At 44.6% G+C, this 27,069-nt stretch overlaps 1 protein-coding gene and 1 long non-coding RNA gene across 7 annotated transcripts in view; one reads left to right on the top strand and one right to left on the bottom strand.

Annotated features, from left to right (window-relative positions):
• LOC148130791 (uncharacterized) overlaps positions 1-27,069 on the bottom strand; it is a 715,147-nt gene that overhangs the window by 455,442 nt on the left and 232,636 nt on the right. The gene's annotated exons all lie outside the window — the stretch shown is intronic.
• Positions 24,140-27,069, top strand: part of GRID1 (glutamate ionotropic receptor delta type subunit 1) — a 654,467-nt gene continuing 651,537 nt past the window's right edge. For all 6 annotated transcript variants that reach the window (XM_087963843.1, XM_087963842.1, XM_026674217.2 and 3 more), the window contains exon 1: positions 24,140-24,310. In XM_087963843.1, coding sequence (XP_087819969.1) covers positions 24,232-24,310 — 79 coding nt within the window. In that variant the 5' untranslated portion in view covers positions 24,140-24,231. The remainder of the gene's footprint in view (positions 24,311-27,069) is intronic.

Raw genomic sequence — 27,069 nt, 5'->3', positions numbered from 1 at the left:
CCTCACCTGTCTCACTTAGCAATGGAAATTTTGGGCTCCATTGTGGTTGTACCTGTATTTACTGGTGACACATAGATATACAGGTAGTCCTCGGCTTACGACCACAATGGAGCCCAAAATTTCTGTTCCGTAAGACAGGTGAGTTCTGCCCCATTTTACGACCTTTTTTGCCACAATTACGTGAATCACTGCACTTAGTAACATGGTTGTTAAGTGAATCTGGATTTCCACATTGACTTTGCTTGCCAGAAGATTGCAAAAAGTGATTGCATGACCCCGGCACACAGCAACCATCACAAATATGAGTCCGTTGTCAAGCATCTGAATTTTGATCACGTGACTACGGGAATTGCTGCAATGGTCATAAATGTGAAAAATGGTCACAAGTCACTTTTTTTCAGTGATGTTGTAACTTCGAATGGTGTCATGCCCCAGTTGGAATCTGATTCCAAAGGAGAGGTGGAACAGCTGACAGGGAGTGGGAGTGTGACTCTGGAGGTTGCGGAGGAAACTAGGGAAGAACACAGGTCAGCTGGACATTCAGAGGTAGACCCAGGCCCATCCCCTCTTTATCCTAGGGCATGCAGGGAGAACCAGATAAGGGAGCAATGTGGGTTACGGAGGAGGAAAGGGCCCTGATCCCCTTCATGGGCTGCAGCTGGGAAGACTTTTTAAAAGGGCAAACTGTGCACAGCAAAGTTGCTGGAAGCCAAGCTTGCATTATCTTTGCTGAGGTTTATCTGGGTTTTGGCGTCCTCCCAACTGTGTGTGCCTCATTATCTTTTGAAAGTCTGCAAGTTATTATCCTGGTCTGTTGTGTTGATTACTTCAACGTGGTTTGTGTTGGTTTTTTAATTTCTACTTTATCTGTATTTTGGGTTTGGACTGCATTTCTTCCCTTTTTGGAAGAGTTTGATCTCCCACCGGGGATAATTGGATATTGTGGGCCAAGTTGGAGGCATTAAAGGGAATTTATCTACTTTGGTGACTTTGTTATTTTTGTACCATGCCCCAGGTCATCACAAATGGTCACTAAATGAACTGTTGTAAGCTGAGGACTACCTGCAGTGACCATATTTTCTTGGGGGGGGAAATGAAGGACAAATCTGTAAAAAGGGGGCAAATTTGAAAGAGACTCATAAAGACAAAAGAGAAAAAGAAATTTAATTGTTAATGTTTATAACTTGGCAGTAGAAAAGGGAATTCAAGAGCGAAACCAAGAAAATAAATATTAAATAGCATAACACTAAAAGACAGTTTTCTGAAATAAAGGACATATGGTACTTACATCGTACAGTCTATATATATGCACAGATTTACTGCCAGGTGTTGTAAATCTTGAAAATGGCTTGTAAACCACAACTAGTCCAAACACAGAGGACTATTTCATCCAGCAGGACAGCACTGCAATATCTGACATATAAATTCTAGACTAACTTCCTTGCTAAATTGGAAACTGTTGACTGTCCTGGCTATTTTTAGGAGCAATGGTGGCACAGTGGTTTAAATACAGGATTGTAGGCTAACTCTGCTAACTTCCAGGAGTTTGATCCTGACCGGCTCAAGGTTGACTCATCCTTCTATCTATTTATCTTCTATTTATCCAGCTGTTTCCTAAGCTTACTCCCCGAGGAAGCTTTAGATAAATCATCTACATGGGGAGAAGGGAACATGGCTAGAAATTTTCTTTTTTGGGGGGGGGAAACAAAAACCCCAATTTACAGAATGATTTACAAAAGTATATATTTTGAGATTAAACATTAGGAAGAAGACTAGCCAGGAGATCAAGTATCACTTTTATAGCTGAGTTCAGTAAATGCTAACCCCCGTAGCAGAATTTGACTTGTTCTATCCAATGGAGTGATGCTTTCATTAATGATATTAATTAATTAATGGTATGTTTTGAAAACTCAATTTGCCATGATCAGTACATGTTGTAAATTTAGCAGTTTAATGAAGGAACATGTTTCATTTTAGATTTTTCTCTTCCAAAATAAAAATAAATGTCCAATATGTTTTTGTACATTTTGCTAAAGTAAATATGTATAGTGTCATAATATACTAATACTCATGATACAGGATTTGGGTTTGGCTAGTCTAGAGAAAAGAATAATGACATAATAGCAGTATTCTAGTATTTGAGAAGCTGCCACAAAGAGGTGGAGGTCAATTTATTTACCAAAGCTTCAGTGGGCAGGTCAAGGAACAATGGATGGAAACTAATCAAGGAAAGGAGCAACCTGAAATTAAGGAGAAGCATCCTAACAGTCAGAACAATTAATCAGTGGAATGACTTGCCTTCAGAAGTTGTGGGTGCTTCATCACTGAAGGTTTTGAAGAAGACATTAGACAGCCACTTGTCTGGAATGGTATATGGTCTTCTGCTTGAGCAAGGGGTTGGATTAGAAGACCTCCAAGGTCCCTCCCAGCTCTATTCTGATTGGTTAATTGATATCAGTGGCTTATCCAGGAAGTTGGACACTAACCCCATCTCCATCCTAATTAACTGCAGATCACAAAGTTGTATCTGGATCCAAACAACTGGTTTGATAAAACAAGGATTTGTTGCAAAACAACCGATAAAATCTAACCTATTCAGGCTTGCAGGCAAGGAATGAACTAAGCAGAGACCCAAAGTGTTAGGCTAGCATACAGAGAGACTTTATCACACCTCCTGTATCGGGAGGGAGAACAGGGATCACTGCAAGATTATGCCACTCTGCTGACTGTGGCCAGCTCTTCAAACAAAAGCCAGAATACGATATTCACAAGTAAACCAACAGCCCGTGTTTTTGGCCAATAAATTTAAATTCTGCCGTAATTTAAAATGTACAGTGAATTGGAAGCTGGGGATAGAAGGCACTTGTTTCAAGAGTTAGCTGTCCATTATTCAGAAAGAGGCTAACATGGAAAAGTGTTTGAATGGTCTCTCATCACAAGGATGTTTGAATTGGCAGCGTGGATCTACCCTCATTGGAATTGGAGCCTCTTGTTTATTTCATTTAATTACCTTTTCTGTTGCTTTCAAGGGGGCATGGTATCATTTCTAAGCTGCAGCGCAACCACTTGGTGGAACCTCCTGTGTATCGGAGAGAGCAATGAGGTCCATGCAATTGCTGTACTAGAACGGAAGGTTGCTCGTGCTACGCCATGAAACACTTGCACTTATATCTATCACTGCATTTTGCATTTTTGGGGAGTGATGAGTCAGTTTCTTTCTTGTGTGGGATCCCCAGGAGCTTTGAAGACAGATGGCTAGATGGACTTACCTGCCTCACCAAGGATTGCATTATTCTACTGGGAGTCCGTGGCAGGTGAGACACATTCTGGACAATGGCCTAGGAACGATCATTAACAAGAGCAATCCCTAGTGCTCCGGTTGATAGAATGAAATATACTAAGGCTATGCAAGACTTCAGAACCAAAGGCAAAAGGTGACTCAGAGGGCACACCTGCCTGTCAATCAAACATATCTTTTCCTGGGATAATTTATTCTGTGAGTTGAAAAGGATGATCTTGTAAAACCGAGAATGCCTTCTGTCCATGGAACCTCTTGCATGATTTACGTGTAAATTAGGGTATGAGATTATATGAGGAAATGGAATAGTTATAAGTGAGAAGACTGGGTGTTCAGCAGGTTCCTATTCAACCTTGCTCAGCAGTGCAATTATTACTGATGATCTTTATCTCCCCTCTCAGGGGAGAAGGACAAGAAAAAAATAGGTTTAAAGTCTCCACTGAGGACATTAGTTCTATGCTATAATTCTAAATGAATGTTCTTGCTGGAATTCTTTCATCGTCATCAATTCTTGCATCATCATCATCATCTTTTTGCTTAAGGTCACATGTAGTGTATTGGAATTCTTGCATCACTGCTCCATCATCTTAATAAATCTTGCTAAAGAAAACTCTGTGTCAGCTTGGAATCCATTTTCTTTGAGGCTTCTGGGCTGCCACATTCAGTGCCTGGGAATTTAGGAGGGGGATTTCAAGGACTGGTGGAAAATTAGCCACAACAACATTCCTTTCTCAGAGAGTCAAGGACATGTTACTCTGCAGCTGGAGGGGAGTGACTGGGGATAGTCTCCAGTTGGAATGAAGTAATGATTGGACCATGTGATGGACTACGGGGTGCAGGGGTTGGATTTTGGATTTTCTTTGGGCAGGGAAAACCCGGAACTCTCAGATTTGGGTTTTCACCAGATGTGCCAATATGACACCTGTAATAAAATGGATCTTTGAGAAGATGAAAGTATCAGAGTCTTTTAATTTGGAGATTGTTACTTTGAATGCTGACATTTTGCACAATTCATAGAAATCTGGGTTCCTGTCCCAAGCAAAGAGTTGGATGCCAAGACCAAAATGTTCCTTCCAACTATAATTGGATGAATTGGTGAGTGACCTTCTCATGGGTGTCCATCACAATCTAAGTCCTTTCCTATTTATACCCACATACCAACGGAGAAGGGCTTGGATTGCCATACCGTGCCTTCCTGCAATCTTGCAGCTTTTAGCCCTCCTGCGGATGCTGATGGAGCTGTGTTGTCCTCTATCAATTTCAGAACAGGGACCTAGGTACAAGTTCTCTGGCCCAACAAATTTTAGTTGTATACTGAGGTCACTTCGCTAAGATAAATATGGCCATTCCCTTGTTTAAGTTAATGGCTGCCTTTCAGATTGAAGGCATGGCATTTGAAAGCACAAATACCTCTTAACTTGCATCCTAGCTAATTAAAAATTGTTCCCCATCATTTAAATTGGATTCATATTGTTTAATTGGTGAAAGCTATGATTGCTTTAATTTGCTGGTCACACTGGTCAAAGCTCATAGTTCTAAATGCAACTGATTTGTAGAGCTTACCATCTCCTTTCCACCTTGTGGTTTGGCTGAAATCAGTGGCATCTATGACAACCCAGTGAGATCACAGTGATGGCACAGGCAACACAATGTACATTGCCAATCACATTCTTGAGTCATGGCACCCACCATCACTATGAGGAGAAAGTTCCATATCATCTGAAATAATCCCAGTTCCTGAAAGGGTGTATGAAAGCTACCTGCAGGAAGATAGTAATCTCTGATTACTTTTGAAAGGGCATTTCTATAAGAAAAGAAACTTGGGTTTTCCTTTCTAAAACCAGACTGGATTGGATCTAGCGATACAGGAATTAAAAAAAAAATTCTGAGTGTGGTGCACACTAGCAAATAATTAAGGGAAAGGTTTCTTGTGAATTTAGTGTGAATGTGCATCTCAAAGTATACTGGATGGGTGATTTTTCATGTCATAGATGTCTGGTATAAGGAGTGTTGTGATGGCCTAGAGGTGGAACTCTCGCCTCACAATCAGGAGGTTGTGAGTTTGATCCTAGGTAGAGGCAGATATTTATCTGGGCATAATGAGAATATATCTGCTGAACAAAACTCCACATTGGTGACAGGAAGGGCATCTGGCCAGTAAACACTCAGCTCCATTCAGTTGCCCAGACTTCACCCCACAAAGGATTATGCGGTCATTAAAATATGATGATGTAGATATCCAATACAAGCCAAGAAAAGAGCTTATGTGTCACAATGTTAACATGCTAGTAATATGAACTATATAATTCATGCCGTAAGGTGCATTATGACAATTGATATTGGCTCACCCTGATAGATGCCACTGCTGAATATTAATTATTCATTTGAATCTTTTCCTCTGAAATTCACGTGTGGTGTATACCGCATGCTTTCATTTTGTCTCTAATACCCCCATGAAAAAGGACACAATGAGGTTGTTTGCTGAACCTCATTCTTAGGGTTGGACCACCAGGACTCTCATCTGGCAACAAACTCTTCAAAACCAGTAGGCCTAGTGCTAAGTGCAGGAAACTAGGAGTCCAGGCAGTAAAAAAATGAACATGGATTTATTGCATGCTAATATTCTCTGCAAGAGTCTGAACTACTAACGGTCAAAGCAAATTGGCGATAGGTAAATGTCAACGGAACCCAAGGTGGGCTGAACTGAGATCTCTTGTGTGCACAAAGAGATTCAAGACTGATGACACACTTGACCCCTCCCTCGGTCTCAGCCTGATCATCTCCTACCTACACTTAGGTATGTTTCTTAAATTTTGAGAGGGAGCATGTGGGTAAGATGCAGCATAGATTTCTCACCAAAAAAAGAGAGCACAAAATCCCACAGCTTTTATTCTGCTCATTCTGAAATATTCTTAAGTGAGACAAAGAACTAGTGAAATTAAGGTTTCTTATTAGCAAGTCTTCATTGCATCCTTTATTGAAAGCAACATGTGCACAGTGAGTTTGACAAAGAGCAAGCTTACCCAGAAGAAAACAAAAATCATTAGAAGAATGATTTTGATATTCTCCACATACTCAACTTATACCTGAGCCCTGTTGTTAATGCATGAAATGCAACAGAATCTTCTCTGAAAAAAAAAATGATTTTGTAGAATCTTTCCTTTTTTCAAAAGACTGGAACAATTCATGATTTTAAAACTGGAATTCCAAACAATGTTGGAATTACAGGACAGTTTGGTGGTGGTGATATCTCTGTTCCCCCCTCCCTCTGCCCCATATCTATCAAGCCAAAGAAGTGAGAACCACACAGATTTCAGAAATGAATCTTTAATACAAGTGTTGAAAACTCTAGAATAAATTCCCAGCCAGATGTACAGCAAGTTAATTAAGGAGAAGCCTCTTTGAAATGCTTCCTTCCCACAATCTCTCACAGGTCCACATTGAGAACAGAAGTTCTGGCTTCAACCCCTGGCGTCTGCAGATAAATCTGGGAAGGATGGTGGTCTAACTCAAACCCTGAAAAACCACTGTTGGGCAATAGATCAATGGATTATTTGAGAAAGCAACTCTCTATGTTCAGAAAGAATAGATAATGAACAATTGAGTGGCCTTAAGCATACCCTCAAAAATGAAAGCTGACTAGTAGTTCTTCTTCTTTGCCTTTTCAAAACCAGAGCTGGAGCAGGAAGCTCAGAAAAGCTGGCATACGGGGTGGGGAGGAAACTGAGGATACAGAAGAAGCTTCCAGCTCTGGCATAAATGTGATTGTTGACCCAAAGAGAGAATAATTTGAAACATCATTGGGTCCACAAGACTAAAGATATATGCATGTTGACAGATGGAAAACTTTAGGATTCAATTTTAATGGGGGGAAGAAGCCACAGCAGAAAATTTATTTATTTATTTTTTATTTATTTGATTTGTCAATCGCTTACAAAATAATAGGTATAAGTATAAGCATGAGTAAGAATACAGGAAATAGTTACGATTAATTGGGGACAATAGAACAGGGACGGGAGGCACGATGGCGCACTTATGCACGCCCCTTACAGACCTCTTAGGAATGGGGTGAGGTCAATAGTGGATAGTTTGAGGTTAAAGGAGTGGAGGTTAGAGGATGTAACTACAGAGTCAGGTAGTGCATTTCAGGCATTGACCACTCTGTTGCGGAAGTCGTACTTTCTGCAATCAAGTTTGGAGCGGTTAACATTGAGTTTGTATCTGTTGTGTGCTCTTGTATTGTTGCAGTTGAAGCTGAAGTAGTCCTTGACTGGTACAACATTGTAGTAGATAATTTTGTGTACTACGCTTAAGTCCAACCGTACACAGCGTAGTTCAAGATTGTCCAAGCCCAAAATTTCAAGTCTGGTGATATAGGGTATTCTGTTGCGAGCAGAGGAGTGTAGTACTCTTCTCGTGAAATACTTCTGGACTCGCTCAATTGTATTAATGTCTGATATACAGTGTGGATTCCAGACAGATGAGCTGTATTCGAGTATTGGTCTAGCAAAGGTTTTGTATGCCCTAGTTAGTAATTCAATATTTCCAGAGGAGAAGCTTCATAAGATTAGGTTTACAACTCTTAATGCCTTTTTGGTAATGCTGTTACAGTGAGCTCTGGTGCTTAGGTCATTAGACATGAGTACTCCTAGGTCCTTGACAGAATGAGGGTCATCAATGAGGTCATTCCTGAATATTATTCAATAAAAATAAAAAATCCTGAAATTATTAAAATTAGAATCTGCCAGGACAAAGAAGGGTCACAGAAATACTTAAACAGACACGCCTCTAGAAGAAGTCGACCTGTGTTGCTGGAGTCAACCTATTCTCTTGCTGTGTTGACACCTATAACCTGTTTTACTATGATGCATCTTTCTTGATTTTTAAATGTTTGACTGTGTGGATGCTCTTGCTTTGATCTCTGACTTACCTCTTCAGTCTACGGATGCTGCTATCAATTTTTAAATCTTAAGATTTGGGGGATATTCTCAGTTCATGTACATAAGAATAAAGTCACAAACACTCAGTGCAACTTGACTATACAATATGCACGTAGAACTTTAACTTGAGATAGTCTTCAATAGATGAGAGTAAACCATTCATTTATTACATTTATATTGCTCAAGACACACACAAGTGACTCTTGGCCTTATTTATTGAGGTCCTTCTGGATGGAGAGTTTGAACATCACTATCTTAACTTAGTGCATGGTTTGCCAATTGCACAGTGACAGATAGGACAGCACTCCAGAGGTTAACATCATTGCCCAGAGGATCATGGGTTGCCCTCTCCCCTCTTTGGAAGAGCTTTATAGCTCCCGCTGCCTTAAGAAAGTTGAAAACATTCTCAAAGATCCATCTCATCCTGGGCAGCCTTTTTTTGAACTATTACCATCTGGCAGATGGTACAGGACAATAAAAACAAGGACAAATAGGCTGAAAAACAGCTCCTATCCCAAGGCAGCAGCTCTTTTGAATTCTGCTGTATAGTGTAGTGTTGGTGTGGTGTCGGGGGGTTTCAGTTCAATGTGTGGAGTGTGAAGGATGTGTGTTTGTGTTTATTTTCAGGGTCATGATGTGCACTGAAGATGGTGTTTGATTTCGTTGTATGAGGTGCAATGAAACTAAACTACACTAAACTAAACTAAACTAAACTAAACTAAACTAAACTAAACTAAACTAAACTAAACTAAACTAAACTAAACTAAACTAAAACTAAAACTAAAACTAAAACTAAAACTAAAACTAAAACTAAAACTAAAACTAAACTACTGAAATCCAGAAGGTATGCAGACCTTATGGCTCTATCTGCCACATGTACTGTTATTAAAATGGAGAGAATTGAGATTAATTCTCCCCCCCCCCCCAAGCTGTGTAAAAGGTATTATTTGTGAAGATTCCCAGTGTCTATAGCATTGTTTTTCTCTCTCAACAACTTTAAGATGCATGGATTTCAAGTCTCAGAGTTCCCCAACTGGCGAATTCTGGGAATTGAAACCCACACATCTTAAAGTTGATGACATTGAGAAACAGGGCTATAGACACTGGAAACCTTCACAAATAATGCTTGTCTACAGCAATGCTTGTCTATAGCAAATACTGTATTTTGGATTGAGTATGTTCCCTTCCCTAGTACAGAAAAATATCAAACCCCACCAAAATAATCCGCTATTGTCAGAAGCTGTGCTGTCTGATTCATCCTTCTTCACCTACAGCTCCTCCTTCTATACTGTATTTCAACTTAAAAATAAGCTCCATTGAATCTAGTAGGCATTCTCTCAAAGGGAAGGGTAGGGTGCTGATACAAATGCGGAGTTTTTAATAATTCCATATTTTGTTTTTAATTCAGCCAAGCAATCTTGACAGATATAAATCAAATTATTATTTATGGATGGTGATCACAATAAGGACACAATGATATAGCTGCTGCTTTTATATTAAGGATATTTTCTACAGCATCTTGCTTCCAAAAATTTAATGCTTTTCTTGAATGCTTTGATGTACATCTTCAGAACCAGGGTTGGCTTGAAGGGACACAAATAATGTGGTCTAACACAATTAAGCTTATCTGACTTGCTCAAGAAATAGATGGAACATCACCTTGAATTTCCAGAGAAGAATACCTTATCAGTGAATAAGAAAAAAATGAAATTTGTTTTTAAATATGGGAGTTGGGATTATTTATAAATTGGATTATATTTGTTCAGTTCTATAGTATATTTTGTGCTTTTTAATGCTTTTTTTCTCCTACAACATTTATGCAGTCTATAACAAATGTCATGCTGGAAGCGTTTTCTGTTGATTCAAGGATGGGTGGAGAGAACTCAGCAACTACAGAGAAAGGCTTATAGTTTGCAGGTTTTTCATAAGCAATGTGTATTTACTGCTGTAATAAATAACTTTTAAAATAATTGGACAGATTTTGAATTATGGGAGCTGTCTCTTTTTAAAATAGATTTTTCAGTGGATTCTGGTTCAAACTTTAGGGAAGAATTTATCATAAGCAATTCAAGTGTGAAGTGATGTGAAAGTTCAGTTAGTAGTCTGTAATAGCTCAGGGCCAAACTACAAATTGCACGCTAGACACAATTACATCCCTGAAATGCTGCTAATCAGCTTGAGAGGCTTCCTTCCTTCCTTCCTTTCTTCCTTCCTTCCTTCCTTCCTTCCTTCCTTCCTTCCTTCCTTCCTTCCTTCCTTCCTTCCTTCCTTCCTTCCTTCCTTCCTTCCTTCCTTCCTTCCTCCACAATGGCTCCCTGAACTGTGAGCAAGTAAGGCTCATTTTTTTCAGAGCAAAAGTTTGAAGTGATTTGGTATCTCTGTGACCAGAGGTTGCACCAAGGGAAGGTGCACTGAATTAAGAGCAAAACCTACGTGTTTATTTTCCCACCCAACTCAGTGATAAATTGTTCTATTATAGCTCAAATATTTCTACCAACCCTTAATTATTTAGGGCTACGATTTCTGACCTTCTGCTTGTTGATCACTCCCTCTCAGAACCATGTTTTACCTCTTGGCCTTGGCTCATCTCAAAACGCTAAGCAGGATGGGACCCAATACGTATTTGGATGGGAGACTACCAGGATCTCCAAAGACTTAGACTAGGTTGATGGAAAGGAAATGACATTATGTCAATGGAGATTCTTCAGTTCAGTTCTGAACTGAAGAAGCTTTGTGGATGAGAAACAAAACATTTTCAAGGGAAAAACAACAACAAATTCCAGCACCTTTGGGATGAAATGACATGATCTCTATAAAACTGCCCAGGAAAATGAGACTTGGAGCCAAGGCTGAATTCAGCTTGGGAGATTCTTTTGATAGAGCAGCTGAGATTTCACTCCTTTGCACGTCCAACTAAATGCCATTTGTCCCTCATCCAGACATGCAAAATTCTCTGGCTGCTTCCTTGCCCCCTGCATTCACAACAATCCAAATTCATTGTGTTGCCTGCAATTTTTGCTGATAGCCTCCTTTAGAGCTAAGAATTCATCAAGAGAGATAGTTTGTTTATTTCCTTCTGACAACATCTCTTCACTTCCTCTTTTCCCTCAATCTGCTCTCATCCCACATTAGATTTTTGATAGTAGGCTTGAATCCTGCAATTTTTCATTATTGCCGTTTTGGTATCTGATACAATTCCCTACCAGGTCACTAACATACTGAATGTCATGAGATTTTCTCCCAGGTAAATGCCTTTAAATATGACAGCCTTAAAGAGTTTTTGAGTAAAAGGCATTGTTTTCTGTGATTCCATTGCTATTGGAAGGGATGTGCACCAAGGCAGGTGCCTCTGCTTTTTCTCATATGTGAAAAAGCAAGCCTAACTTCCTTACAGATTTACAGAGTTGGAAGGGACCTTGTAGGTCATCTAGCCCACCTACCCCCACCCAAGCAGGAGACCCTACACCATTTCTGACAAATGGCAGTCCAATCTCTTCTTGAAAGCCTCCAGTGATGAAGCTCCCACAACGTTATATCAGAGTAAACTCCAATTAATTCACAGGGACTTTTTTTTGAGAGAGACATATATAGAATTCCTCTCTAATTTCTCTTGAGCTGGGAAGAGGCATTGTGACAAAATGTACAGTGCATATTTAGGTATTGTATGTGTATGTGCTTGTTTGTGCATGTCCATGTTGCTGTGTCTATAGATAGCTATACACACTTTTAGAAGCATCAAATGCTACTTTAGATTAGCCTGTTTCTGGATCAGCAGGAATCTGCTAGTCCCTTAAGACATATATTTATTAAGTGACTAAAATACTGAAAGAGTAAGACTTGGAAGGAGAATGTTTCAGGTCCTGCTTTTTGCAGTTGATTGGATGTGAAATATCTATATCTGGGGCTACCATTTTTAGGCTGCAAAAATGGGGATGGTCACTAGATGGTAGCAAAAGCTGCAGAAAAATCTTGCTAGTCACCTGATTGATTGCAGCACGGGTGTGGTAGGGTTAATCTACTTATCCCACAGCAGCATCTATATTATACGTGATGGTTTCAGACTGTCTAGATTGAAGTCAGCCTCTGTGGTAGACACAGTGAGATAGATCAGGTAAATGACTGCAGGAGGCTAGAAGAATATTTCATGGAGATCAGCTGAATCTTGCAAGATTTTCTTTCCTTCTGATACTCCTAGAAATGGGGTGGGGGAGGAGGAGGGGAGATTTACTAATACCCAGCTGCCTCCCTGGGCACAACACAAGCTTCTGCACCAGTGGCTTTCTGAATGGATTCAGGATGGATTTTCCAAAGTCATCTCCCTGACTCTTACAACTGTCCTGTTCTGGGCTGAGCCATCACACAATAGCAGCTGACAGTGATACTTTAAAGCACTAAAAAGGCAGGTAGAATGCTTGGTTGAGCAGTGCACCCAAGTGCCAGGAAAAATACAGGGAAGGTGAAAGCTTACCTGATAGATAGGATTCAGAGAGTGCCAATGAAGATTGAAACTGAGAGTCAAGTGATCTAGAGTAGTGGTTGCCAACCAGTGGGGCAGAGAGAAAATTTTGGTGGTCCACAGAGAAATGTCACCCCCCCCCCAAAGCACCCCCCCAAAGCAATTAATCCAGGCTGTGCGGGAACACAAGGCTGCGCTGTTCACATGTCCCATGGGAACACAAGGCTTGCGTCACACTGTGAACAGCACGAGGTAGTAAGGGGAGGAGGAAAATTGTCCCATGTGCCTCACGTGCCCCACATGCCCCACGTGCCCCACACACCTGGCCTGGCCACCGGGCTGCTTCTTTCAGCTTCTTTCTTCTGCTTTTGGCTGCACACAAGGAAAGCAGCAAAAGTCTTTCTTTCTCTCCCCCAAACTCCAAGAGGCTGTACCGGTATGACAAGTCTCACAAAGGCTCATTTCTGGTGGAGTTTGGGGGAGAGAAAGAAAGACTTCTGCTGCTTCTGCTGCTTTCCTTGCATGAAGCCAAAAGTCTCTCTCTCTCTCTCCACACCACACCCCCCGAGAATGGAGCTGGAGACGGTATCCTGCAATCCCAAATAAAAAACAATCGATCAGTAGGGTGGAGAATTTTCCTGCAGATTTTTTTTTTTGAGATTTTCCCAGGGTCTCTGGTCTGCAGGATTTAAAATTATGAGTCTGGTGGTCCCTGAGGTCCAAAAGGTTGGTGACCCCTGTTCTAGAGAAAGAGGTGCACGTAGTCCAATCCACAGTCACAGTTGTAAGGCACAAGAGAAAGAGAGAGGTAGGTAGTTGGGTACAGGACTGATAAAATGGGGGTGTCAGGCCCCCAGGAAGATCAGGCAGGAGACATGACAGATTATCCATCTTGCAAGTCTGAAAGTACAAATATCCCTCTGTCTTCTTTTACTGACTGATGAATAGAACAGATCCAAGTCCCTTTGCCTCTTATTCAGGGGTGGGCTGCCACTCCTTTTATCTGATAATTCTCTAGGGAGCATCTCATCTGTCAAGGTCATGCCCATTGCCCAGGTATCATTTTAGGAGGTGAATCGGCAGTAAAAACTAAGAGTGATCTGCATCAGTTCGGGATTTGAATGTCAGGGAATTCCACAAGTTGTTCCGAATGGTCAAACCTGGAGTCTGAAAACAGAGCAAGAATGATGAACACAGATGAGGTGCTGAAGAGTTTTCTCAGTGGAGACCATTACGGCAGCAAGGAATTATTTGGAGCAAGCTAATGGCATATTTGGGAGCATTACATCTTTTCTGGGAATTTTTCTGTTTGATTGATGTCCAAATCAAAATAGTCCAAATCAATTTGTAATTGACATTCAGCACAGAACGTTTGCATTTTGAAAAACTGAAACATTTTAATAGCACATTTAAAAAAGTAAAACTTGATTTTGTTTCTCTTTTGTGAAACTGGCCTATTTTCCAAATCTTGGAGGAGGAGACAAGAAGATCTGAATCCTCTAGCCATGCAGCTAAGCATTACACAGGATATAGTTCTGTAGAAAAATGCTTTACTTTTCATTTTTTGACTTTTTTTTTCATCCCTGAAAAGGCAACATGATCTCATTTCTATCACAAATAACAGATTTGGAAGGAACCTTGGAGGTCTTCTAATCTAACCCCATGCTCAACCATTTCAGACAAATGGCTGACCAGTCTCTTTTTAAAAGCCACCAATGATGGCGCACCCACAATTTCTGGACACCAGTTGTTTCATTGATTAATTGTTCTCACTGTCAGGAAATTTCTTCTTAGTTCTAGATTGCTTCTTTCCTTGATTAATTTCCATCTGTTACTTCTCCTGCCTTTGGGTACTTTGGAAAACAGGTTGACCCCCCTCTTCATTGTGGCAGCCCTTTAGAGTTCGGAAGACTGATATCATGTCACTCTTAGTCCTTCTTTTCATTATAATAGACATATTCTTGCAATGGTTCTTCATATGTTTTAGCTTCCAGTCCCGTAATCATCTTTGTTGCTCTTCTCTGCACTCTTTCTAGAGTCTCAACATGTTTTTGACATCGTTGCAACTGAAACAGGATGTGCTACAGTATTCCAAGTGTGGTAATTACAAAATGTCATCTCTTCTGAGTTACCAATCGAGAGAAGAATAGACACGTATCAGGGTAGGTGGAGAACACCAACGGAGCTGCCCTTAGGAAGATTGATGATGATTGCAGGAACAACCAAGCTGCTGCTTCAAAACAGAAGGCAGATCTAGGAGAAGAAGATCCAAGGGAGGGTTGAGAACTCATCTTGTTCACCAAGAGCCTTCCAGATGTTGTTAAATTAAGGCACACATTATTCCACACCTGGGGAGCAAGTGGAGTTCCACATATGCACAATAACAGTGGAGTTCCACATTTGCACAATAACAGTGGAGTTCCACATATGCACAATTTGAATGGGGAGGTTTTTTGAATGTATTGTTTTTAATCGTGTTGTCATTATTTTATTCGGGTTTTGTATTGTTATCCATCCAGAATCATTTGCTTACGTTGGCTGGTCATATCATTTTTCTTAATCAGTGAAGAATGTGGGTTATCGTTCCCAGAAATACTTGATTCTTTTAATTCATTTTTTCAAAGGGCTCCTCTGAATTTTGTGAAAACATTTGTTAGTGTATGATGTTATCATCAGCTAAAAATAGGCTTCCCATCTCATGTTCTAAAGCCTAATACAAGGGTAATTTTTGTGGCAATTATGCCTTTACTTCCTGCTGATTGCAAAAATAAAAAGGTATCTAAGTGTTGTAAACACAATAATTTTGATTTTAATTGCCAGAGACTTAAAAGGATACTGTACGCTAAATGCTGAGTGGCTAATAAATAAAAATGCTTGATGCATATTGTGATGGGAATGAGGATAAAAAAGGATGGGATCCTGTCACTTTTGACAACTCTCAGACACAACTCTTGAGACATTGTATGGGAAGATCAAGTAGAGTTCACATTATTCCAAGTCAGATCCTGAGTTGAGGAAGGCAGGACTCCTTTTCTATGGTAGCATGACTACACAAGGGACCATAAAATTAGAAGAATGGGTCTTCAGCAGAGTTATGCAGGTGCCTTTAGGAATCTTTTATTCCACTAGAGTCAAATTATAACTTAGCTTTATACCAAGACCTGTTTTTTTAGTATAATATTTAGTTTATTCAAAGAGAATTAAAATACAAAACGCCATAATATTTAAAAGAAAAACAGAAAACAGAATAAAAACACAACAAACAAGATATTTTAAAAAGTGTCTTTAAAAAAAAGAAAAAGAGGAAAAAAAACTAACACATATGCACATAATACCCTCCCTAGCTGAATTTTGATTAATGTAATAGGACAGTGTTAATTTCCCACCTCTTGCAAAACAGACCAAAAGAATTTTAAACTACAAACTTCTAAATTTGTTTACAAATTGTTAGCCTGTCATCTATATACTATATTAATAACTTAATAGTTAACAGGAAAAACAGTAACAACTATATAAAAATATAAAAGTAGTAGGAATGATGATTAATAATAAAATAAACAAGATTGAAATTCCAAAACCCTCTGTTAATAAAATGTTATTGTAATCAACCCGTAGAAAATTTACCAAGGTTTCAATCCCAAATCTTCTCCAAAATTAACTCTAACTGGTTCCAGTTCACTCAACCTTTGTTTATTAATACCACATCTTATCAATTCCTGATTGATTAAATACAATAAATCCAAGTGTCAGACCTTCCCCCAAACAATCATTTAGGAAAGCAGGCTCTCAACTTCAATTGACTGAAGTGAAAAGAACTTTTCCTAAAGATGTTGGTTGCCGGAAGGTGAGGTGGGATCTAAAGTTCTCATTCACCAATAGCCAAAACCATCGTTCCCCATTCATCCCCCCCCCCAATGTCCGCTCTGTTGCCACCCAATCCAGGATCACCGTGATGTTGTGGGAAACTCTGGGTTGTTTAGGCTGCTCGAATTTCACACCCAGGACAAACAGCCTTGAAGACATCTAGTGTAACCAGTACAAACAGCTCTGGTTTTCCTCACGTCAGTTTCCCCTCCCTATTTCCCACCTTAGATACACAGGTGTGGGTTGCCTCAAGTGCCTCTCCCCTTCTTCCCCTCTGATGGCAGAATGCCAGCAGGGCACCAGGCCGACAATAGAGATCCTGATACCCAAGACCTGTTGACATGAATGATGCCAGGGAGGAAACTCAAGCGCTCTTTAATGCAAGTGGCTTGGGCATCAATTGCGATTTCCCAATGGAAAGACCTGAAACAGAATGACTTGAGGGTAGAGAGCTGTTGTTCTGTCTGCCAACCAGATGAACATGCTACCTTCTTGTCTCAGAGGTAGAGGCAACTGGACTTTCTGGTTTTTCTTTGAAGACATTTCACTTCTCATCCAAGAAGCTTCTTCAGCCAGAGCTGGATGACTGAGAATCTCCATGGACATTGAGCGATACTACCTTCTTAAAAAATTGTTTCTAATCTAATTTCTGTTTTTCTCTCTATTTTTCCTTGTTCACTGAGCCCTCATTAGCCACCAAGCAACCCCCGTCTTCAGAATGTTTGATGGTTCTTTGTTCCAAGCATTTAAAAATTATTTTTAAGAGTTTGTGTTAACCCCCAAACAATATATGAATGTCATAAACGTTGTAATTTTAGTGACTCCCTTCTGAATTACCACAATCGAGAGAAGAACAAACATGCATAATCAGCACATGTTTCTAGCAGTTCAGATATTTGTGGCCTCCATATAACTGCTCCTTTCCTGATAGCACCAAAGGGTTAGGGTTTGGGCTATGCGTGAGAACTTCCTCTGATACAAAAATAGCAAATTGGATTTGGATTTAGGCAAGTCCACAAAGATGGCATGGCAGCAGCTTCCATGGATGAAGCATGTCATGGAAGATTAGAGACTTCCCATCATCCCTGCATGATAAGACTTTTATGACTCCTATCTGAATCCTGGAAAAATACTTTATTTTTTTTTCCTTAGCTTAAAATTGGAATAAGGATTGCAGAAGCCTGGTCACATCAAGTGACCAACTTTATCTGCAGAGTAGATTGGAGATTATATAATGAACTGACCCCCATTTTTAATATGTTCTGTGGTGGTTGTTACTCTTTCCATTTTGAAGATTATGTTTTGAATCTCGCACAGCTCTTTGAACTCTGTGTGCTCTTGCTTCTTGAGTTTGACAGCTGCATGGACCCAGATAGTCATAAATAAATGGAACATCTGGAGAATTCATCCCCAGGTTGCCTCAAGGCCCACCTGCTTTTGTGGTGAGGACTTCAGCATACCATATGAAGTCCTCAGGCTGGCAGAAGCTCCCCAAATTTGATTGGGTTGGAATGGGGATCTCTTCATCCATGTGATAATTTCTTCTTTCCCAGGGAATCCTAGTTCAGTTGGACAATAATTCATGCAATTCTCATCTTTTCATATTCTATGAAATGTCATGACCAACACATAAATATTATAGAACTATAATGGCAACCAAGTTAAATATTGTGTGCAAAGTAGAAGCCAATGAGTGGAGGCTGTTTTGAGCGGCTTCTGATTAAAATAAATAAAAAAATACAACGGAGCTGTCCCAGGTGCTAATATACCTGACTGTCTTCCCTGTCTCCACAGGTTTAAATCCCTTTGGTTCACTTTTTCTAAAAGCATCCAGGAATCTGAACAGCATGAATTTTTCAGCCAATCTGCCTCACGCAGAAGCAAAATCTGTTTGATACTGATGGATCTTCTCATTTCACGTTTATTCTGAAAATGAAAATCTGGTCAAGAGGATTGCGCTAAGGAGGTAAGACATCCAATTTTTCTATCATTTTTGCGAGGAGTGAAATGGCGACAAATAACGCTAAACTCTCTGTTCTGTTTATTAATATTTGGATGGCATAAAGCAGACAGATCAACTCCACAAAGCATCCATACAAAGTCTTTTTTATTGGTTCATCAGGCATCCTGTCAACTCACATTTATGACGAGGTTCTTCTTAATGTCCAATCCTTTGCATATCTGAATTGTGGTGTAGAAAGATAATAAACTCTAATCCCCATAATGATGATAGAAGCAGCTGCATGGTAATGGCTTCAGGCAAGAGTGAAGAAACCTCCCCCAACCCACCAAGGGTAAATTCAGTGACCAATCAGGGTTGCAGATGTGGCCACATGACATGGACTACATTTCCCAGGATACATTTATCATGGTGCATTCCCTTAAGGGGACAGCTCACAATTCCTAACTAACTATCCCAAATCCCATTAACTCTAAGCTATCTGGACAGCACACTCCCTGCCTAGAATTGTAAATTCCACTAACTAAAGAGCAATTAACTAAGATAAACAGTAAAGAGTAATACTAACTGAATAGCAGATAACTATATAACTAAAATAAACAGTTATCTATATAACTAAAGGAAACAGTAAAGAGCAATAAAGCATCAAACAAAGCAAAGCATGCAAAGCTTGAGGTTCAATCTTCAAGTTCAGCCTTTCTCTGCAGCAATACTAGGTCGGTGACCTGTCAGGTGTAGAGCTTCTTGGTGCAAGTCTGCTGTTCACCTCTGGTGGCCTTTTAGGGTGGACAGGTACTCTTGGTGCCAACGGTGAAAGTCTGGTGGTCACTTCTGGTGGCCTTTTAGGGTTGGAGTGGTATTCTTGCTTCCACAGTGTCAAAGAGCATCAGGAAGCTGTTGGAAAGGGTGTTGTGGAGGCATATGCCCATGTAGAGCATCTTAGTGGAAGTCTGGTGGTTGCTGGCGGCCGTTTAGGGTGTCCTAGTGAAAGTGTACTGGTCGCTGGCGGCCTTTTAGAATGGAATGGCATTCTTGTTTTTGACGGTGCTAAAAGGCGTTGGAAGGCTGTCGGAATGGATGGTGCTAAGACATGTGCCTGGGTTGGGGCCTTCATCCAATCGACACTGACAATACCTGAGATTCCCCAGTCCAGGTCTGTCTTGAAGGCAAAGGGTGGGTATCTCGGGTCTCTGACTACTTCAGTGTGCTCTAAGGCATCAGGGGCATCGAATCCAAGCAAGAGCAAAATCTTGGCTTCAGGATCTAGGGTGGGAAATAGATGAGCCATATGCTTCAGGTGAGGTATGTTGCTAGCTACCTCTGGTGTTGCAATGTGGCTGCAGTCATCTGGTACCCCATTCCATTCCAACACGGGCGGCAGTAGGAACTGGGAACTTCCATCGAATGACTCTATACAGAGTCCAGTAGCTTCCCTCCCCGCCATGCGGGTTGGTGCGGTGCACGTTGATATCGTGAAGTTCAATTCTTCCTTCTGAAAATCAAAGAGGTCGAAGCATGCGGACTTGGTTAGTGAGCAATCGCTCTGAGGATCCAGTATTACATACACCTTCACTGCTTCTTCTGGGCATCCATCGGGGTAGACTTTGGCTAAGCAGATCTGATGACACGAGCGAGAGGCTGGTGTGCACACCGCTGGGCAATTGACACTGACCACTGGCTCTGGCTGTGCTTCTGTAGCACGTTGAGGCTCCTTTGCAAAAAAAAGGGGGGGCTACGAGATGTCTGCGGTGGTGGATTGGCGTCCGGATGCAATGCAGTCGGGTGCGTGTCACTTTTGCAGATATGACATTGCACTTTGGCTGTGCAGTATTTGGGCGAGTGTTTGGATTCGCAACACTTGTTGCAGAATTGGAGCTCTTTTATCAACTCTTTCCTTTTGGTCAGGGATTTCACCGCAAAACCCTGGCACCTGTTCAGCGAATGTCGAGTGTGGTGCAAAAGACAAAACTGGCTTCTCTTTGGCATCAGAGATCTAAATTGGGTTGTATCTGATAAGTCCTCTCCTGAACTGTTTATGAGGAGTTGATATTGGTGTTATGGACAACCATGAAGGCTTTGCCCCTTGCAGTGGGCGTAGGGCCTGTGGACGGTATATAGCTGCTGTTGTATCTTTTTTCATTGGGAAGACTAACAGCTTTGAGTCCGCGGGCCCTGGGGGTGTTGCACTCTGTTGCCTGGTGGGCCACGAATTCTTCGAGAAGGGTAAAGGATATATAGTTGTGATGACCCTTGGCCATGAAGGCATCAGACAACTGGAGCCATTGTTCAATTAGCACCTGCGGGAGTTTTTGAACAATTTTGGCTTGCATGTCGACATGGTCAAGACAAGCGAGTCCCGGCAACCGGGGATCTCATTGTGCTGCTTTCAGTTGTATAAGTATATTAGAGAGTTCCACGACCAGGTGAGGCCTGTTGATAGGAATTTTAGGAAATCTGTTGAGGCTGTTCAAGAGCGTTGATTCTACTGTTGTGGGAGTGCCGTACAGTTCGTCAAGTCTTTTCTATGCCAACCGTAGGGCAGCGTCTGGGTCATCTAAGTGGGAGGCATAAAGTGCCTTTGTTGCTTTGGCAGACGCTAGCCACGCTATCAAGTGTACAAGTACTTCATCAGGTTTCAGGTGTGCATCCTGAATGGTGCACAGTAAAATTTTCTTCCAGAGGAGATATTCGCTGCCTGGCTCATCAGAGAATTTGTATACCTTGTTGGCAGCTTTCCTCTCCTGATGGCCCACTGTCTGTCCGTCCGTCCATCCATCCATCCATCCAACCATCCATCCATCCATCCATCCATCCATCCATCCATCCAATCAATCTGGCTAAGCACCTCCTGGATGCTTGAGGTTATCAGCCATTCTTATCCCTCTAGCTGAAATTTTCAAAAAGACCACTCCTGACTCTGACAGCAGCACTGGGGAGAAAAAGTGTGCGGCCCAATGAAGACCCTTCTAGCTGTATAGATTTAAAAATACATAGCTGATGTGTGCCACATCTGATTAACATACGTAGGTGCTTGGACTTCTGAACTGGCCCCTTACCAGCATCTCTTCCTAGCGTTGGGTTTGAGCAGCCGGAGACTGGAGGGCTGTATCCTCAAAGAACATCCAAGCCATAGGAACTGGAGTCAATGGGAATTGGCATGAGAGGGTCACTGTGAAACTTTGGGACGGAAGTGAGAACTAATGGGTGGGGTTCACAACCCTTATTTGAAAGCAGGACTTTTATTCTAAAAGGGAAGAAGGCTTGAGGCAGCCAGGCTCAAATCCCATCAATTTTAACAGTTGGGGAGGGGGAGAATTTTGCTCTTTGCCACTGAAATGTTATGTAGTTAGACCAGGGATGTCCAACCTTGGCAAGGTTGAGACCTGCGGACTTCAACTCCCAGAATTCCCCAGCCACAACTCCGCAGGTCTTAAAGTTGCAAGGTTGGACACCCTGAGCTACATCGTCTCTGCTTGCTTTCTGTTCTTCTTCAGATAGATGGAAGGGGGAAATCTGTAGGCTGTTTCCTACCCAATTGCTCAGCGAGGCGTCAACGCGATTGCGAGATGATTGCGAGAGGTCGTAATTTCCATTTCTTAAGTGGCAGCGAACCTGCACGGTAGATGCTTCAGCCGGAGATCCGCCGCCTTGTGTTTATTCCTCTTTGACACCGGAATCCGCACACACCAGACAATGAAAAGCAGGAGGCTGGCTAGGCGCTTCTGGACGGCATCCAACGCAATTAGATTATTCCCGACAAAAGAGTGGTTTCATAGCGCCCTTCGCGCATGGGTTAAACTCTACAGAGGATCGCGCTCGGTTTTGTTGTTTTTATTTCCCGCGGATCAGCCACGGGCCCTGCATTTCCCACGCTGGCAAGATAAGCATTTCCCGGGCTTATCTTCCCACTTGCGCATCTGACCCCCCGGGATTGCTCGCGCCCACCCACCCCAATCCCCCCGCGTGTTTTCGTGTGGCGAATTTCCCTCGCCTCGCATTACGTCCCTCTCTCCCGGCTCCGGAATGAATTTGCTCTCTCGGGCTCCGGGCAGCGTTATTTAAAGGCTTCTCACGTTCCGGGCGGGGGGGCAGGGGGCTGCAATCACTGGAGTGTTTGTTTGAAGGGGATGAATCGGCCTTCTGAAGTCTCAGCCCGTCCAATGGAGGCTGGGAGTGTCTTAGGAAGGCGCTGGTATCCCAAGCGGCGGCACCGCCAACTTTTTTGCACGTATCGCCTTTTCCCCCCGGGAATCGCGCGCGCGAGGGTGGGTGGGGGTTGGGTCTCTGCTCATTGAACTTGCTAAAGAAGGTGGAGGCCGCCGAGGGGCGATTAGGAAGGGGAGGGGGACACGACGTAGTGGCGGGGACCACCCCTGCCATCAAAGTGGCTCGCTCTGCTCTGGCCGACCTGAAAGTCTCGCAAGTCGAGGCCCAAAGCGGGGAGGGGGCAGCTAGTCCCAGAGCCCCGCGAGGATCTCCAGCTTCTACCTCTCTTATGTCAACCCCCCCCAAACGCGGCCAGGAAGGTAGAAACGCGGGCAGAAAACGCACCGCCCGGCAAGGCTCCAAACTTTTGCCCCAGGATGGGGTGGGCGAGATGGAGTGTCGCTTCGGCCCGCCGTTCGCCTTTTGCCCGCCCCCGCTTCCCCCCGGGGGTGTAGGGCGCAGCTCAGCGGGCGAGACGAAGAAGAGGGCTCAGCCTCAAGCCAGGCTTGTCGGGCATCCTCAGGTGCCGCCGCCGCCGCTCGGAAGTCCAGGTTGACATCTCTGCCGCCGGGGAGAGGCGCCACTCCGTTGCAGCTCCGGGCTGGGCTCCAACGCCATTCTCCCTCCTCTCGTCTTCCCCTCGGGGGTGGGGTGGGGTGGGGGGAAGGGGCGGAGAGGGGCGTGAAGCGCGGGAGAGGGGGTGGATTGCCGGGGGCTCCTCCGCTGGCATCCAGCCCACCTGCGTGGCTTTCCAGCCGGGAGATAAGAGGCTCTCAGTGCCCAAACCAGCTCTCCTCTCCTTGCTGCTTCCTCCCCTCCCGCCCCGCTGTCTACGGGAGCTCTTCCTCTCCTCTCCGTCGCTTTTGCGCCCAGGCTATATTGAGTAGCGAGGCTCTGCAATCACGTGGTCCGCGGGAGGGGGGGGGAGGGGGGGCAGAGGAGGATGGGGGTGCCTCCGCAGTTTGCCGGGGCCCGGAGACGCGCGGCAGCGCGCGCACCGGCACATACGCTCGGGGGCGCGCTCTGACACACGCACACACACACTCACACTCGGAGACACACGAGTGCTCCAGAGCTGCTGCCGCTGCCGCCGCCGCTGAAGAAGAAGTCGAAGGGCTTTACCGCCGGTCGCCGTCGTCTCCTAACCAAGCCGGGATTTAACCATTGGCTCACGTTTTCTCAAGCCTGATTTGGCCCCCTCCCACTTAACGAAAAAGCAAATCTTACTATCCTTGTTTACAGCCGCTTCTTCGCTGATTCCTCTCCGCCCCCCCATTTTCTTCCTTCCCCACTTTTTTCTCTGCTCCTGCGCTTGGGGATTACTTAGGGCTAAGGGAGAGGTTGGCGTTCCTTTTGAAATTTTTTTTGGGGGGTGGGGGGGTGGGGGAGAAACACCCCAACCTTGCGTTTCTTCCTCTCCTACCCTCCCTGTCTTCCTCCCTCCCTTCCATCTCTCTGGCTTTTCCCAGACCAAATCCGGGCTGATGTGCTTCGACAGAGCTTGGAAATGGAAGTCCTGATGGTGTGGCTTTTCCCTTGGATCTTTCAGTGTCTTTCCGTGCGAGCCGACTCCATCATCCATATCGGTAAGAGAAAAAAAAAAAGAAAAGAAAAGAAAAGAAAAAGGGAGGGAGGGAGGAAAGAAAGAAAGAAAAGAAAAAGCCCAAGAGCCGTCGCTGGCGTGCGTGCGTGAGCTGAGAGGCAAGCTAGCGAAGGATCAATTCATAAGAAAGGTTGACGCGGATACAGGGGTGGTGGTGGTGGTGGTGGTTTATTAATCGGATCTGGTTAGGGTGCAAAGCGGCGAAGATAGCCGCGCTGAATGCGGGGGGGCGTAAAGAGAGAGAGAGATTGCCCTCCCCACCCGCAAACCACAGCTTCCCTCAGTGGACCGTATGGCAAAGTTAGGGGAGGATCGAAAGATGCCGGGCGCGCGGGAGGGTCTCCATCCTTCTGGAGACGACTCTCGCTCGGATCTTGCCGGCCGTTAGTCGCGTCTCTTCCCTTCCCTTCCTGCAAAGCCCGCGGGCGCCTTAAGGACCTGTTTGCGCGTGGCTGCTCCTCTGGCTTCTCGACTTTCCGGGGTGGAGAATTGCCGCCGCCGCCGCCGCCGCCGAGCCCGCTGCACCGCCTTCCTTCAACTTTGGAGTTGAACCTCTCCCCCCTCCCCCGCCTGGGCTGAAGTGGGAGGGGGAGGTTCGTGTGTGGCTGAGGGGGAGGGGGGGAGAGCTCGGCTGTGCCGTGGGGGGATCCCCCCAACGCCACTTCCGGCGCCCAGGGACTGGCCGAGGCAGAGGGGGAGGCAGGTGGGCGCTCGGAGTACCCGGGGTGGCGTTGGGCCAGCCATCTCTCTCTCAGCCCAGCCTACCACCCAGGGTGGTTGTGGTGACCCCCCCCGTGTCCCTCAGGAAAATGCGTTTCATATCCCTGCATCCGTCAAAAAAAAATAAGCGGGATGCTGGGGCCGGATAGGAATTGCGGCGCCAAACCCATCCTCCACAGTGAAAGCGCGCTGGACGATCTGGGGCCGTCGTTGTCTCTCGACCCCCCTACTTCACAGGGCTGTTGTGAAGAAGGCAGATGCCTTGAAAGGCGGGGGCACAAGCCCAGTCCCTTAAACGTAGCGTTGGAGGGGCCTGGGAGGCGCGCCAAGACCGAGGGAGTAAAAAGCGAATTGTTTGAAATGTAAAACAAACCCCGCAAGATCGATGCGCTCTCCCCCTCCCAAGGAACGGACTGCCCGAGCGCCGGACGTTTCTCTCCGCATCAGCGGAAAATGGGAGGCGTGGGGTGGGGGCGGTCAGCGGTAGAAAAAGTCCCAGCTCCGGACTCTCGGCGTGGCTCAAAACCTCCCCTTGGCGGTTCCGCGCAAGGAGAGGCCCAGGCACGCGCCTGCTTGCTTCAGAGGGAGGATTTTCCCCCTCCGACACTCCGAGGGTGGGTCAGTTCCTGGTGTAGGGCTGGAGGCCAACCTTAAGGGCCGGGAGAACGGAGGTGGGTGGGTGTGGGAGACTGTGGTGCGTTTGTCTTCAGTTTTTGGTTTGGGTTGCAGCTCTCCGGCGATCCAGTGCGGGGCAGCAGAGAGACGCGGGGGGCCTTTTAAAGATTTTGCTGCCACCTAATGGTCGCCGTGAGCTGGAGTTTTGCACGATCCCGGCTCAGAGGAAGGATGGAGGTGGCCTGGTAGGTTTCCCTCCCCGCCACGCCTCTCTTGCTTTCTCCCGGAGGCCGAAGAAGCTGGAAGGGAGAGGCAGGAGGAGGAGGGAAGAATCTCTCCCACCGTTTCAGGGTGAGGGGGGCCATTCCCGAAATAAAACTGGAGAGAGGCAAACGGTGGTTCCTCAAACCCCGGGGATCTCAGAGGCCGAGTCCCGAAAGATCCCCGGGGAAGCACCGCCTCGCTCCCATCCCTCCGAACCAGGCGCACTCCAAGAGCTGCGTTCAGACTGCAGCTGCGGTTGGCTGTGCGGGGATGCGGAGGGGAATCGCTCTGAATTTCAGGCGCGCGCCCTCCTCTTCCTCCTCTCCCCGAGCAGGAAACTTTGGAGAAAAGCGCTCTCTGCACTCCCACCCCACCCCCCATCCCCTTCCCGCAAAGAGCCGCTGGTCTCCCGGTCGAATCGCTTTCGTTCAACGGGCTCTTGCTTTCCTCCCTCCTGGGTGCCTTCTGGGAATTTTGGGAGATGGGATCCAAAGCATCGCCCTGCGGGGAATAACCTCTCCGCCCTTCCGGCCAACCTCTGCTCTGCCCCGCCCCGCCCCATCCTCAGGAGGGACCCAAGATTAGATGCCAACCCGGGCTTTCCACGGGGAAAATCAAACTAACTCCTGGAAACCGGGCCCACAGCTGTAAGATCCAGGATAAGTGGTAGGTGGCAGACACACACTGGGTGTTGCTGCAGCTGTTGGCTGCCACCCTGTGGGCCGTTCGAGTTTTGCAAGCCGTGATCTGGTCCCGGGGCTTCTGTTTGACTCGAGTTTAGTCTATCCTGACAAAAAGGTGGCCGGAATCACCCAATATTTTTAACCTGGTTGCTGAATCAATTCAAGGTCTGAGTTGGCGAGAGGGAGGGAAATTAAACGCTTGCCAACAAGGGTTATCTCAAGCTTGGCTGGAAATGCTAAGTCGGTGTGTGACCAAGACCCAGGCCCGGGGTTCACACGGCTCACTAGTCTCAACCAGGGCTAGCAAGTTCCTACGAAGTCGTCGCAACTACAGAAAGTCAGACCTTAGCCAGATCGAAGGTCCCAATGCAGGACAACTGACGGAAGAGCGAGTGGAACAGGTCACTTAGGTCAGGAAAAGCGGATGGAAGCTGCGTCTCACAGACTCTCACGGATTAAG

Source organism: Notechis scutatus, chromosome 4 (assembly GCF_049901735.1).
Source record: "Notechis scutatus isolate UNSWTSFEM ecotype Mainland chromosome 4, rNotScu1.2, whole genome shotgun sequence".
Taxonomy (NCBI): domain Eukaryota; kingdom Metazoa; phylum Chordata; class Lepidosauria; order Squamata; family Elapidae; genus Notechis; species Notechis scutatus.
This window is presented reverse-complemented; position numbering and strand designations above follow the sequence as displayed.